At 41.5% G+C, this 15,819-nt stretch overlaps 1 protein-coding gene across 3 annotated transcripts in view; it reads right to left on the minus strand.

The window, feature by feature from the left end:
- Window positions 1-14,954, minus strand: part of MYLK (myosin light chain kinase) — a 208,371-nt gene extending 193,417 nt beyond the window's left edge. For 2 of the 3 annotated variants that reach the window (XM_082056742.1, XM_082056741.1), the window contains exon 1: window positions 14,747-14,954. In XM_082056742.1, the coding sequence (XP_081912868.1) occupies window positions 14,747-14,909 (163 nt within the window). In that variant the 5' untranslated portion in view covers window positions 14,910-14,954. Of the gene's footprint in view, window positions 1-11,981; window positions 12,069-14,746 lie in introns of those variants that run through there. The other variant, XM_082056743.1, reaches the window with a different exon arrangement.
- Between the last annotated feature and the right edge of the window lie 865 nt (window positions 14,955-15,819).

Raw genomic sequence — 15,819 nt, forward strand, 5'->3', positions numbered from 1 at the left:
AAAAACTCTGGAGAGAATTAAAGGGGGCATGACAGTGATTTGGAGACTGGGAAAAATATTTTAAAAATATAAATATATACATTTGTTTATTGTAGCCAAAAAAAATGTACAAAGTTCAGTTTAAGATGGTTACAAAGGTTTCTTATCATGCAGAGCAGAAGTACTTTCAGAGGCAGACTAGCAGTACCAGATGCTAAAGTTATCTCAGAGAAAGACATACCAAAACCCAGGGGCTGGAATCTGAAGCTGCAGAAGCCTAAATTTGAGTGCCTTTCTTCTAAAGCAAGAGGAAAAGATAACAAATCAGAAACAAACAAATACACACCACACACCAAACAAAACCACAACTACATGCAATTTTGTTTTCCTATCTTTTTCAGGTTAAAAATCCAGGTGGTTTTCTAGAAAATAGGTTTTAACAACATGAGTTATTGAGTATAAGACCAATGAAAAGACACACTTCTGAAAAGCAGGGAGTAAAAGTAGAAGTACATCAAATTCCCCTAGATTAAAGAATCAAACAAATCACAGCTACTGAGTTTTATAAGTTCAGTACAGTTCACCATATATATATATATATATATATATATATATATACACAAAATATCCCTGCCCTGGAAGTAAGCAGCTGTTCATTATCTTGGACAAAACTCTTTGGGAGCAGTGATAAGGTCTTCCTCAGTGTTTGCACAGCATCTGGCATAACACAACTCAAAATTAATTGTTGTACTATGTACTCCATAATGCAAAAAGAGGCAGCCAGCTCCTGCTCTGGATTTAACCAGAACTGTTCAAAACAGTGTCAAGTCGCGACACTGAACCTAAACTCAGATTTTGTTTCACAAGTTGAGATTCCATATTTGTCAAATAATTCAAAGATTTTATTTTTCTAGTAAGCTCATTTTTTTTTAGTTTCCAGAAGTTTTTCTTTTCCCTGTAAGCTTGGAAACTTTGCAGAGTGGTTTTCCTATAAAGCATATTCAGGTTCTCTCATGTGAAGATGGGAAAGAGTGGACAACTTTGTCATCTGGAAGGGGCAAGATACAAGGAATCCATGTAATAAGTTTAAAGAGTGATTATTTATTTTTCAGGCTACAGATTTCCAAAGGTAGCAAGTAATAGCTTCATGTCCACTTGATAAGCATCTAAAAATCTTGGTCTGCTGATGGGGTGGAATAGCTACGGATAACATGAAGTCAGAGTTAAATTCTGAAAACTGTTTTTACATTGAGTCTCCCATTATGGAAGAAATTAATATTTTGGCTCTCCATTAAATTAATTACATATTTTTGAGATAATTAATGCAGCTGAGCCAACAAAACTAATACTAAAGCAAGTACAGGGCAAAATCTTAGAGAGCCTCAGAGACCCTTAGAAATCCTGCAAATAATTCACATTAAGGAAGGTATTTTACAATTTGAAAAACAAATTAGTGTGCTGTTGAAATTATCAATACCTAAATATCAGACAAGTGAAGTCTGGCTGGAACAGCTACATAAATCTACCAGTCTAACTGTAAAGGAGAAAATGGTATCTAGATAACAAGCAAAATCCTTCTGAAGCTTGGCACTGAGAACTATTCCACAGCTAAATACTTGCATAGAAGCCAATGATCACAAAAGATCCCAACAGCCATTGAAGTTTAATTTGATAAGTAATAACTCACGAGAATAGATTAGTCAGATACAGGACTGGAAGAAGTCTTCTGTATTGTGAAGTGCAGTTTCACTTTATGTCATGCAACTGTTTCACTTAACATCATTACCCTTGCACATATTACAACAAAGTGATGAGGTACAAGTTTTCACCACAGATGTTACTCCAGTCAGCTTTGATGAAAAAATTGTTCTGGACAATTTCACTTCCATTTTTTTTTAGGCAACTTTTAAAGTATACAACTGTACTTCATTATTTATCTCATATGATGGGAAACTCCTGCAACTCATCAGAAAAGTCATTACACAGAGACAGTGTATAAATTTCCAACAGCTTTCTGGTCCAGGCTGATATGTAGTAGGCTTGAATCCAAGACCTTCAACAACAAAGCACAGATGCATAGCTAGATTTGAAGCAAGATTGGTCCAGTACTGAGAGGCTAAATAAAGGCTCAAACAGGCAAGATCTGCAAATTCAGGTGTTTCTATTTACAGAATGCAAGGTGATTGCTATAGCAGGGAACAGGACATGCCTCAACCTAAAAGAAAAACAAAAATCAAAAGAAAACAAACAGAAAATCCACACAAAGAAAACCCAAACAACAAAACAAATCCCTCCCTCTCACCCAAGCCACCCCCCAAAAAATAAAATCCCAACATCAACCAAAAAAAAAAAAAACCCACTCCACTCCTGTGCTCCTAGTAAAAAGAACATAGATGACTCTGCTGATGCAGTGCAAAGGGAACACAACACTAGGTTTATTTGCCTGTTTAGATGTTATGGCTTAATATTAGCTTCAACTAGCTTAGCAATACTAATCAACAATATCTTGTTTGTATATCTTGTTTCAATGCTGGATTGCATCTGTAAAAACAGCTCTTCAAAGTACATTTGTACAGAATAAACTTCCGTACTGCTCCTTCAAATGCATGCACGTGTTTTATGAAAGAAGGACAGTCTTCTGGTAACTGCACAGAAATTAATATAAACACACTTCAGCTCTTGTATACATGTCTACAGAGACCTCTCGTATAAACACTGAGCATTCTTCTTCAGTTTTTTTCCACATCTGCAAAAACAGAAAAACAAGGCTATCTTCTCCCTTCATGTATTAAGTGCAGGGGTTTTGAATTTTATGAAACCTTGGGCTAGAATATGTGTAAATGCATATACTGTGCATGTGCAAAGGGAATATATGTAGCTCCGTTAACACCCAGAACAGCTTCATGCCCAACTTGTGTCTCCCAACTTTAATAGATTGCTTCCACAGAGTATTAAAATACTAATAGCTGCCATATATCAACAACACATGAGGACATTAAGAAATACTCAGTATTTGCCCATTTGGAAAAGAAAGGGACAATACAGTATCAGTCATTATTCTGGATCCATATGCAGTTCTCTAGTGGAAAAGTATAGGGTACAATCCAAAACAGAAGAAGCTCTAAAGGCTGCCAGTTACGTAACACAAAGAATGGCACTGATACTTAGGGTCATCAAACAAAGCCAGTGTACAGATATTCAATTTCAAGAAAGAACTATATAAGGATGATGCAAGAAAGAAAAGGACACTAAAGAGGAACAGTTCAGAAAGCAAGAAGCCTCAGGGAGAGTTAAGAGTATTTCAGGGCATAGGTCAGCTCTTAGAAAATGGATTGCTTGAGTAAAGACAGGGAAGGCCATAAAACATGGCAAGTCAAATGTTAGCAGGAAATTAAGAGGGCTAAAAGCCAATCCAAAAAGTGTTAGCAGAGGAAGATCACAGTTCTAGCAAACAGCTCTTTAAATACATCAACCACAGGAAGTCAGCCAGGAAAGCAGTCAAACTGCTGGATGACAAAGGTGTAGAAGGGGCAGATGGGGATGTAGCAAAGACGCTGCAGCAGAGAAGCTCAGTGAATTCTTTACATCAGTCTTTACTGCTGAAATCTTGAGGGAGATTTTCATACCCACTGCACTCTTTGTAGCAAATCTGACAGAGGAGCCAGATCAATCTGAAGGAAACACTAGACCAAACAAGGAAGTTAGATGTTAATAAATCACTGGAACAGAACAATATTCACACAAGTTCTGAAGAAACTCAGATGTGAATTTGAAGAACCACTAGCCAGGGTGTAAACCAGCATTATAGAAAGCCTCTGTGCAGAGGACTCAGGCTCCTGCCTGCCTAACTTCCAACTACAGGAGGGGAACCTGAGAACCACTCTCTGGCAAGTCCAACTTCATTCACAGTGAGAGCAAGCACATTAAAAAGAATAAGAAAGCAAAGGACAGAGCTTAAACATTTTTTACGACTGAGAGCAGTGCAATCCCTGGGATCAGTGCTGGCACTGACATTACTCAGCTTGTTCATCAATCAGAGAACTAACTGATTGGGAAAAAGGGTTGCTAGGTAGGCTTTAGTGAAGATAAACTTCCAAGTTATTCATCTAGGCAATATCAGCTCTAACCACTCCTATTCAGAAGCTGGAGCCATCCTTGACAGTTCTCTAAAGACCTTGACTCAGTATTCAGTGGCAGTCAAAAAAGCAGGCAAAATATAGGGCTACTGAGAGCCAAGCAGGGCCATTCTGCCACTTTACTCAGAGTATTGTGATCTGCTTTCTGCATAACAAGAAGGATATCGTAATGTCAGAGGCGTGCAGGAAAAGGCAACCAAATGGGAATGAAGTAGATATTTTACTTGGAGAGACTAAGAAGGCTGGGACGACTCAGTTTGGAAAGAAGGTGGCTCAGGGTGGATATGACCAGATATAACAAAAAACCCACAGGCTGCTGAATGCAGAACTTACTTGCCAGACACCACAACACTAAGACAAGGTGGTACTCACCAATACTAGCAATAAACTCATTTAGATAGAAAATATTGTTTACACAGCAGGTTTCGAGCTTCTTGAACTCTCTGTCACGTTAGGCTGTGAAGGCAAAGGATGTCCCTCAACTCAAAAAGGGATTAGACAAACTCTTGGATAACACATCCATAACTGGATACTTGTACATATCTTCTAATACTCTTAACACAAAACCTGTGAAAATTGGAGAGGTAGGTAGAAAAGTGGATCTCAAAAAGTGGCTATTAAAGAATTTTCTGTCAACTTCTCAGACACAATGCTGTGCTAGTTGGAATGCTGAGGCAGTTTTAATGCTATTCATTTTTTAGGTAGACTCAGCATTCCCACACAAAACACCACTTATGGAGGATAGGCAATAGCCAACATTCATTAGGGCTTCAGAAAAGGACCTCCTGCCACTGTGACAACCAAACTACAATTCACTGCTTGGCTAAACACAGGAATATTGTTTTAGAGATCTGCTTTCTGCCAACATGCTGACCACTGTCTCTTGTATCAAATTATAATTATCCATAAGTGATACAATAAAATAAAATATACACACGGGTGGTATTTTCCTCCTGTTCAGCTTCTGGATTCATTTTGTTATTTTATCTGTTGTATAACCCCAGCAAAGGAGCAGGTTGATAGAAAACAAACAATCATTTTCTCTCATGGTAGGGGTGGGACAAGGACAGACAAGAACAACAAAGAATAGGAAATTAATTTAAACCAGATATAGGTGCCAGAGCCTTTCTTTTAGCACCCTTCCCCCTGAATGAACCTTTTACATTTGTACGCACACTCCAAACATCCATAAGTAACTATTTTACCAAACCAGGTAAATCAAGATTTTTAGCTTCATTGTTAACTCAAAGTTTTGTTGTAGAAGCATTTTTTAAATTAGCATAATCTTTGGAGAGAATAAGTTATTTATATCTCAAAAAAATTTAATCTAAACTGTATTTCCTGTCTTGTAAGTGAAATCTAAGCTTGGACAGAAAAAAACCAAACCTTACAAGAAGTCCAATTACAGTGAGTTTGTCTTCAAGACAATAAATCCTTTGTTTTAAGGTTCAATTTAGTTCATTTTCTTGTAACTCTTACAGTCTTAAAAGAAAATATTACAGTTTGATTCTTGGGGAAAATAATTCTATGCTATACAGACCAAAAATTAACAAGATTTGACAAAGATAACTCTTATGCCTGCTCTCGACACTGTCTCAAAAACTTGTGTTTGTAATAAAACAGGCTAGAAAGGAACTAGCACTAGAAAGCAGTATAGTAAATTCTGTTCACTGCAGAACAGATAACAGGCACGAACAGACGTGAAACACCATTAGCATTTTTCTTCTTAATTTGGTGAGAAGTAGGCTATGTTACTGCATTTCCCTACACCAGTACCAGTAATCATCCATTGCTAATGTGTTATACAGGTATGTGGCACAAATACAGGGCACTGCACGGTGCTCATGCACCGATGAGCAATCACAGCAAGTTCAAGGCAAGTTACCTTAGTTGTCAAGCAAAGTACCATATAATAATAATTAAAAAACCCAAACACCAAAACAATATAACATCCAGTATTAAAACATATTTACATGTTTATGTTTACATTTACCATCTCAGACAACACAAAAAGATCAAGTGGTAAAGACTCTGCAATTAGAGGACACTACATTAAGTCTAAGCTCAAGATGATGCACATGGAGGAAGGAGTAAGGTCCACACTATTTTACCTGGAAAACCATTCCTACATCTCTCACTTTCTGCCCTTGCTGTTGAGATGCATGCCAGCTGTTAACATTTGCAACCTCATTTTCTGGATGTGACTGTGTCCAGTCAGGAACCAAGTCCCCACTTGCGTTCAGGTTAACCAGGACTAACGATTTCATCTCCAAACCTCAACGTCCACAGCTATAGCTTGCAAATACCTTGCAGATGGAATATAACTTCAAGTTTCACATCATATAAGAGCTAAATAGACTGAATAGAAAACTAAATACTTTAGTCATCTGAGATGAACTAGATAATGACACATTCAAGTAGAATGAAGGAGCAATACTTCTGCTGACTAAGTTTAGAAGTGTTTGAAGAAAATTTGCATAAAACAGCCTTTTAAACAGCCACACTGACTTTTACTCTGCATGAGATGTGCTTAATTGACACTAAGTAGCCCAGTACCCATGTTTAGGTTGATAAAATAATGTTACTTGGACAAAATTTCTTCTCAGTTGCAGTAAAGCTTAGGCCTCACAGGTCAGAGCTGAGGTAAAATGGTGCATGCTCATGCCAATCATGTCTGCAGGACATAGCACAGCTCCTACCTCCCCACCTGCCCCTCAGCATGAGGGGATTCCCTCAGGATACTCACCGCCATCCCCATAGCCAACACCTTTATTCACATCTCTCACATAGCAACATTGCAACTGGTGTGAGTGACAAGTTGCACAGCAGGATGGTCTGTCAGGAGAACATGAGCCACCTTGAGCCGGTCGCAGCCAGTTCCTGCCAGCTCTGGTGCCGAGGGGTCCCCAGCAGGGAAAACCATTGTGTGCCAGAGCCCCGCACACCAAAACCTCCCTCAGCCAGAGAAGCACCTGGATACAAGGAGTCAGGGAAATAATATGGCAGCCACTGAGGGCTGGGGACACTCTGTGAGGTCCTCCATGGCAAAGACGACAGGGACATTAGGAAAAGGTTCTTCATGCAGAGGGTGGTGGAGCACTGGAACAGGCTCCTCAGGGAGGTGTCACAGCCCCAAGCCTGACAGTGTTCAGGAAGAGACTGGACAACACCCTCAGACACATGGCATGAATTGTGGGGTTGTCATAGGCAGGGACAGGGGTTGAACTCTATGATCCTTGTGGGTCCCTTCCAACTCAGGACATTCTATGGCACCCTGAGGGACAGCCTGCCTCAGCACTGCCACCATACTGCTACCTGCAGTGAGCGTGCAGACAACAGAGACTACCCAGGAAAGGGCTGACTAAGTATTTATATAAGTGACTTCATAAATGTTTGTGGTGGTCCTGTTCCTCAGCATGTGAATCAGCAGTCACAAGTTTGTATTGGTTGCCAAGAAAATAATAAGACATTAAATCCTCCGACTCAAGCTTGTTTTGCCAGCAGCACAGAGGTAGCTTGCCATGAACTCTCCAGTGAGAATACTATTAATACACAGTGCCAGGGCACATCCCTGAGCAGTGCTGAGGGAAGTGCAGAATGCAAACTCTGCAGCTCCCCTGGGAGTACTGAGGTTCAGACTTCAAAAACCAGCATCCCTCTCCATTCAAATGTGTTCACTTCACTGAGGAGCATGGACATTTTCACAGCAAGATGAAAAACTTCTGTGACGCAGCAGAACAGGAAAATGAATAGCAAGGAGAAAAGGGAATGAGGAAGAAAAGGAAACAAACCTTTCAACACACCCTGTGTGTGAGAAAGGTGCACCCAGACACACAAGCCAGGATCTCTTCCTAAAAAAACTGCATGATACATGCTCAGATATTTGCTTGTGTCATATTGATATGAGTTCAGTCAGCCCTAAATCCCTCCAGCTGGTTTCAAGTTACAGCCGGGGTAGCAGCACCATAAAATTCCTCACAGCCACCCAAACCATTACTCTTCTATTTTCTTCCATGTGGGGTCATCACACCCCCTCTGGAAAGCTTAGAGGTACGATACCACTGCAGGCATCTTCAGAGAGAGCCTGACAATGGTGTATTATGAGGATTGTTGTAACATCCTTTCAATATTCTTAAGGTCCAGTGATTTAGAGAAGAGGGTCTTTTGTGTCTCCTGTCAGTTCCAGGAAGCTCCTGTCACTAGCATGGAGACTGCATATGGAAGAGAGCTGCTAAATAGACCAGTTAAAAGAATATGGGCACAGTTTCGCTCCCACATTACTGAAAACCATGAATGCTGCAACTCGGCTGAGGTCAGAGGAGCTGCACTGCTGTGATGTTGGGGGTGAGACACCCATACACCAGCTGTTACATTTCAAAGCCAATGGTTTCACAGGCTCTGCCTGTGATACACCCCCTGAGGCCACCACAACCACAGTGTCAGAGCTTAAACAACAGCAGATCCCACCAATCCAACCTACAACAGCGCCGGAGTAAACTTATGCTGCACAAAACAGAAGAGGTTTCTTGCTTTGAAAACTAGACTGGACTTGAACTACTGAAGTGGAGACCTTGTAACACTTTCGGACATGAAGTATTAACATAATACCTTCCTCTTCTTCCACCAAAGGGAAAGTCAAGATCAAGGTAAAGAACCTGAGCAAAGCAGACCATGTTTGACAATTTTTTCTTTCCTGTGTATTTTAAACACAGTCTGCTTATTGCTTTGGTTTTGTAACTTCCCTTTTGATATAACTGACAGTGTAAGACCATACAAAGAGTGGTTCCCTGACCCAGACTTCTTGAGTTCTTCTTACAGAACGTGCCTTCACACTTTATCCAGTCAGACTGTTAATCCTTGTTCAGGAGAGATGGTCAGTGATTTATTTTTTTCTTTTTATACAACACTGATTCCAAATACATGACCAAAAAAAATTAAAAAATATAAATATTAATGGAATGATACATTTCTTCCATTAAGAGACAAGAAGCAACTTCATAAGAGCTAACACTGCAGAAAATATTATTACACAACCATATACATTTGATAATGTATTAAAGCATGCATCCTTGTTATTATTTACACTGCATATTTACGCTCTAAATGTAAATCGTGACTGTTGCTTAGTAGGTACGGAAAATCTTACATCCCCATCTCACCTTGTTTATCTATCATTTTGCACCATGAGTATTCATCAGTTTATAGCACTTAAAAAACAACACCCCCGTGAAATCAGATGCAATGATGTCCTGACCAGAACTAAGAACTGGTAGCTGTAGTTACTTTCACTCATTTTGCCTGCAAAACTCAATTCTTAGAGGCCTTAGAAGCAAACAGGAAACCTGCAGCACTTCCAGGCAGATAAGACCAGCTAACTCACAGAACAGGGAGCCTTTCACATTTTGAAATATCTCAGAGAGTGCCTGTGCCAGACCAAGTACTGCTGTGTCTCTCCAGCGACTCAAATCCTGATCCTCTTTGTAAGAGTATTTGCAACTCAGTCCTTGGTCTCCCCACTACCCACTCATCCCTTAATATTTTCCTGAGGTTAACAATCAGGATAGCGGTTTTTACTACTTAGCGGCGTTTCCCACTAAAAGCTGGATTACACTGGTTTAAACACTATATCAAAGGTCTTGGGATGAAACTACAGGCTTTGTGGTCAGATTATCCTTCACTACACAGTTCTGGTATCATTTTGGGCACATCTTTCTGTTCAGATATCATCCTGTTGCTCTGCAAATACCTCAGATCACAAGGCAGCTGAAGAATAACAGAAGCAGCGGTAAAAAGACAACTCAGAGCAATGGTCTCAACCTGCTGTGTGGCAATCAGAAATAAACTGCAGTGGGTATGTAAAACACCACATGCCATCACTCACTTTCCTCAGCCAGGAGGTCTGCAGCCTCAGACCACCTGTAGACTCTCAGCAATTTATCACGTTTCACAAGAAAAAAATAGCAAGTGAAGCACATGACTGGCAACTAGCGCATCTTTTCCTTCTCCCACAGGTTATACCTTCTACTTTCAAATGGAAAGTGTGGCCTGTTTTAATCCTTTATTGATGAAGAACATAACTGAAAACATCCATCTGTGACAATTCTGTATCCTATGGCACATCATCTGCATCACAAGCCCTAAAAATACCTTTGGAACCAAGAATCCTGTGCATAAAAAGTAACACCTGAGTCTGAATAATTAATATGCCATCAGCTGGCCATATTTTTGGCAAGCAAGTGATTTTAATCCAATTACAGCAGAGGTGATGAGGTCAAGCTGATTCTTGCTGAAGAAACACCAGCAAGACTGTCCTCAAAACATAAGGCACTGCAGCATGCTAGACTTATTTAGAGAGCTGACACACTGTAGTGAAGTTTAGCAATGCTCAGACTCGTTATTACAAAGGAAAGTGCCAAGAAACTGCTTTGTGCCAGCAAGCAGAAGAGGAAAGGGATTCAGCAAGAACACACTTTGTAAAGCACACTGTAATCCTAAGCACTTAATTGCCTTTGGCAAGAGCCACATCCCATTGCTCTCTCAGAAGTTGCTCTATCTGCAACTTGATGCTCACAGCTACAGAAATGAATGGAGTGGGGGAGGAGAAGAAACTGGGGGAACTAGTGAGAGAACCAACTGCAGCTATCAGCCTGTCTTGCTGAACCACCAAAGCAAAATATATAAAATATTGGCACGTGCAAGGCCAAAACTGCACATTTGATTACTGTGGAGAGCTCCCACAGAAGCAAATGAAGACTGTCTTGCATCCAGACTCTTTAATCACCCACAGAGTCAGGGACATTTGTTGTACTTACACACCTGTATTTATACTTTAGTATTTATGTAGGAGTGGCCTCATTTCCAGACATTCTGAATGAACCCATGTAAATTGGTGTAAATTTGAAGGTACAGCCAGAGCTTCTGCTTTTTTCCCCCGTCTCTGCTTATAATGCATAATTCACAAATATTTTACAATATTTTAACCCCAACACGGAGTTCCCACATAAATGGAAGCTTCAAAGGTAAATAACGCACAAAGCCTCTTTAATTAAATAAGGAGTTTGGGGGAGGAGTTTCTGCAGACCCTTTTAAATCTTAAGCCTGCCAACTGGATGAACAAAAGGTAGATTAGGCTCACATGATAAATCCCAGTAAACCTGAAAAGCTTTTGTTAATAAGTCACTGAGGGAATTTCTCTTTTTTCCCTAGAATTTCTGCTCACCAGAAGTGAGAGTTAAGATTATTCAAGCAGGCTTGGTTTTCAGCAGCATTAAATGGGTATATGCCTCATGGAGTTCTAATCTCCTCGTTTCTATAGAGTTCAAGTCTCCTTTCATTCTTACCAAAGGAGAACCAGTTATTTCTAGCTTTTATACAGGGAGCAGCTGCTGAAATGTCAGAGGCAAAAAAAGTTTATTGAATTAGTCAGGATTCCCAGTAAAGTTACACTGGAATTCTATATCAGCTTTATTAGCAACAGCAACAAGAGAGGTTGAAATGTATTTTAATTTTATTTCGGCATTTCTTTAATGTAGCAGGTTGTAGATGATCCTTCTAAGTTTCCATTCATAAGTTAACATTCAGTAGCTTGTTCACAGAGCCAAATGACATGTTAGTCTGGCAATTAGTATACTCTTCTGTTTGTAGAAAGGTTTAATGAAGACATTATTAGAGACAGACCTTGCTGTAGGACATTCAACAGACCCTTTACAACTGCTCAGAAAAACACATATTTTAGGAAAACTCATACCATAATCACAGACAACATAAATGACATTTAAAGCTCTGAAAAACTAAACAAAAAAAAACAAAACAAAAACAAAAAACCAAACCCACTAAAAAACAAAAGAAGTCAAGAGTCCATCCTACCTGGCTCCATCTGCTTTCACTAGTGAATCCTTTTCAGCACTATAGATTCATCATATCTTCTCTGCACGCAGAGCTGAAATCCAAACAGCATATGTAATCCTAAAGTACATCACAGAAGCATTTCCATCAGCGAAGGGGATGAAGGCAGCTGTGCAAGGCTTGCTAAGATCCTGTCTGGAACAGTGGATGCCACTGTCATTATTCAGGCTCAGAAAACATTTTAAGAAGTCTACTGCAACAGGTGTAGCAACATGTTTCTAGTGCAATGAGAGAAAGAACACCCTATCTTCCAATGAGAACTTAAAAATGAATAATTTAGCGTCAAAGAGAAAAGAGAGTATTAACCAGACAGAGAAAAAAAAATTACATTTGTTACCTCCTAACTCATAGCTGTGGAGCAAAGTTCTAAACTCTAAAGCTCTAAAAAGAGCAAAAGCAAACAACTGCAGTGTATTTTTTTATGAATGTGGCAGGTTTATGAAGGAAATCAGATGAGTCTTTTTGCGAGAACAGGATGAAACAGTCCAGAATCCCCTCCAGCCCATGCTCAGGCCTGAACCCAAACTACCTAGGCAAGTCCAACAACCACAGACTATGACTCCCAGTTCTCCAGAGTCTGACCAAAAACTTCATCCCTCTCCCTACATGGCTCTCAAACAGAGCTTCTGAGCACACTTTCCAGATTTAGACAAGCACAACAGCATTTGGAGCAGTTCTGAACTCTATTTACATCTGCATTTTGTTTTAGGAGAGCTCTGAAAGTAATTTGTAGCTATTGGTTTATGGTCTTTCTAATACAGTGTATTTGGCCTGCGTAAGGATATTGGTATGGATTTTGATTGACTGTAAAAATAGGATCATCGCCCAGAGGAAGTCCTAATGATCTTAGAGGAGGAGTCAGGGAGAACTCAAAACAGACCAAAAACTGGTGAAAAATCCTGCATCTCTTACATTTAACTTAAGCCAATGATAATACATAACCACTGCTTGTTTCAGACTGTATAAATTCCCTTTCAACATTATACATGCAAACCAACAGAACTTCACTGACTTATTTCCTTCATCCTCCTTTGCACCATGTAGTAAGGCAACCAAAGCTATGGAGAGATGCTTGCAACAAAGTATCAGATTTCTAACTTTCTTTGCAGCAGACCTGTTAAAATTTCCCTACAAGACCAATAAAATTTGGGTCAGTGATATTAACTAGTGTGAGCCTCCCACATTTACATAAAATCCTAGCTGTGATGTATATTAAACCAGGCACTTATTTTTTCTGCTTATGTCTCTCTACAGAGGTTAAACACCACAACCACACACCAGCACAGAATGTGCTGCCAATCCTTATAGTCGCTGGTCCTCTGGTGGCAAACATTGTTGTACTACGATCAAAGTCACCCAACTAGTGTTGGAGTTAAAACACTTGTCCTATCGCGTTAGAACACAAAATGCTAAGGATGAGTGCAACATAAGTGTATTACGGGAAGGTGTTACAGTGAGCACAAGCTACAAAACTACCGTGCGTATAGCAACTAACTACAGGAGTATCATTTGAGGAAGCATAAAATACTGTGAACATGTGTCAGTATAAAATTAACTATTCATGCCATCTGACAGTTATTAGTAAATATAATTTTGGTTTAAAAAGAAAAAGCTCCTAAAGCGCACTCTTAGAGCTTAGTACCAGAAACATCTCAGCAAATATGAAGTTGCACAGGAAGACACATACCATATTTGACAAATAATAATGCAAGTCACTAAGAAAAAAAAAAAATAAACATGTGTAGGAAGTAAGGGGAGGGAGATAGTCACTCAGTCTGGGATTTAAAACGTGAGAGGAATTATTCCTTCCCTTACAGCTTCCCTGACAGAAATGATATTTCCAGCACTACACTAAGAGGTGGTGTCATTTTGGAGAGTCTTAGTGGGGAACACACCTTCTGCATGTCATGTAAGTCCATGCTCACCCTCCATAGGGTTCAGTGCTTGAAAACTCTCAGAAGCAGGGTGTGTGGAACCAGGTATTTGCATTTATCCTCTCAGCCATTCCCTCTGTAGACAACATAATCTATGCTTCACAACACTTTTGATTCTGTTTCCTGACTCTCCTATGGGTTTACCCTGGAGACAACAGAGCTGTGGCTAAAACGTATTTTTAAACTGCAAGGGAAGGGGAGGATTCTCTGTCTTTTTGTCCCTGGTCTCCAGCTCCTGCTCATCTGCTGTGCCACTCCCAGTCCAAGTGCAAGGAGCAGTGCCAGGCCAGAGTCCAGATGTGCACACACAGGAAAGAGGATTAAATGGCAAAGAATCCCAAAAAGCAAATTGCTCCATAGCGTGAAGGCAACACACTGATAAATGATTTCACATCCTCCTCCCCCTCTACTAAGTTAATGATTTTAAGCATCCATCTCCTTCTCCCATCCTTATGCAATATGTTTAAGTGGTGTCACCAGGGTTTATACTTCACTGAGGCACTGTGTTGTGTAACAGGGTACAAATTACTTTGAAAACAGCAGAAGTTGAAAGAAAAGCATACATATTATCTGAAACGTGAAAGATGTAGATGTGCAGTGAAGGAACATTTCTGCATACATCTCCACATATGCACCCTTACATTTGAAAGGCTCAGAAATCTAAGGGAGAGCCCAGGAGATTATCATTACAGCCTAGCCTATAAATGCTTGTTCTTAACTGTCCTTCGCTACTTGCCGACAAAGAACAATAAAACTACAACAAATCACACATAAAAGATGACAAGTACTTACTGCCCGGTTTACTTGCTCTCAGATTAACGCGCTCTGGGAGGGGAGCCGTAGATGAGCCCTTCTCCCTGCAGGAGCCCGACTGACGCTCTCTCGGGTGCAGAGACGGGAGCTGGGCTGGAACACCCGCAGAAAACCCGCGGCTCCGATGCTCCAAGCCCAGCATGTGCCCGCAGCCCGCGCCGCTGGGCCGGCTCACTGCAGCGGGACTGCCCGTCCCTCTGGAGAAGCAGGTTCCCCTCCTTCTTCTCCGCCTACTCCACCTTCTCCGCCCCAAGGATGCACCGGGCTCCTCACGGGTACCCGCCCCGGGCTTCCCTCCGCGTCCCGGAGCGCAGCCGGCACGGCGAACCCCGTGGGTCCGGGTAGCGCTACCAGAGCCGCCTCACTGCTGAACTCCCCCAGCCCGGCCCGGCCGCGGCGCCTCCGGATCAGCCCACCTGCCGTTCGGCTCGGCTCAGCCGGCAGCCACAGCCCCGCGCACTCCGGCAGCGGGGGAAGCGCGGAGCCCGCGGGGGAAGCGGTGCCCAGCGGCGATACTCGCTGCGGTCGGCGCGGCTCCCTTTAACTCCTTCCCTGCCCCACCAGAGCGGGCCGGCGGCCGCCTCGGAGCCTTATTAGGCAGCGGCCGCGGGGCTGGAGGGGTCCTGGGCTCACCACAGCGAGCGGTGGTGGTGGGGAGGGGCCGGCCATGCCGGGCCAGCAGCCCAGCACCTGTGGAGTGCGGCTCGCACAGGTGGGGCGGCTGGGTGTGGGGGAGTGTATAGAGCTCTGTATGTGGGGTGTGTGAAGATTGTATAGGGGTGCTTGTGGGTGCTATATGAGATGTGTGCGAGAGTGTATAGGGAAGTGGCTGTTGCATAAGGTGCATATGGGGGGTGTAAACAGTATATGTATGGAGACTGTATAGGGAAGCATAGCAAGATGTGTTTATAGTCTTGTATGGGATGTGAGTGAAATATGTCTGGAATGTATATATGTTTTCTGGGCTGAATGTATGGCTTGCGTATAGGGGAAGTGCACAGAGGATGTATGTGAAGGTCTGTACGGGACTTGAATAGGATGCTTAAGGTGTG

Source organism: Streptopelia decaocto (assembly GCF_964273445.1).
Source record: "Streptopelia decaocto genome assembly, chromosome: 6".
NCBI classification, from domain to species: Eukaryota; Metazoa; Chordata; class Aves; order Columbiformes; family Columbidae; genus Streptopelia; species Streptopelia decaocto.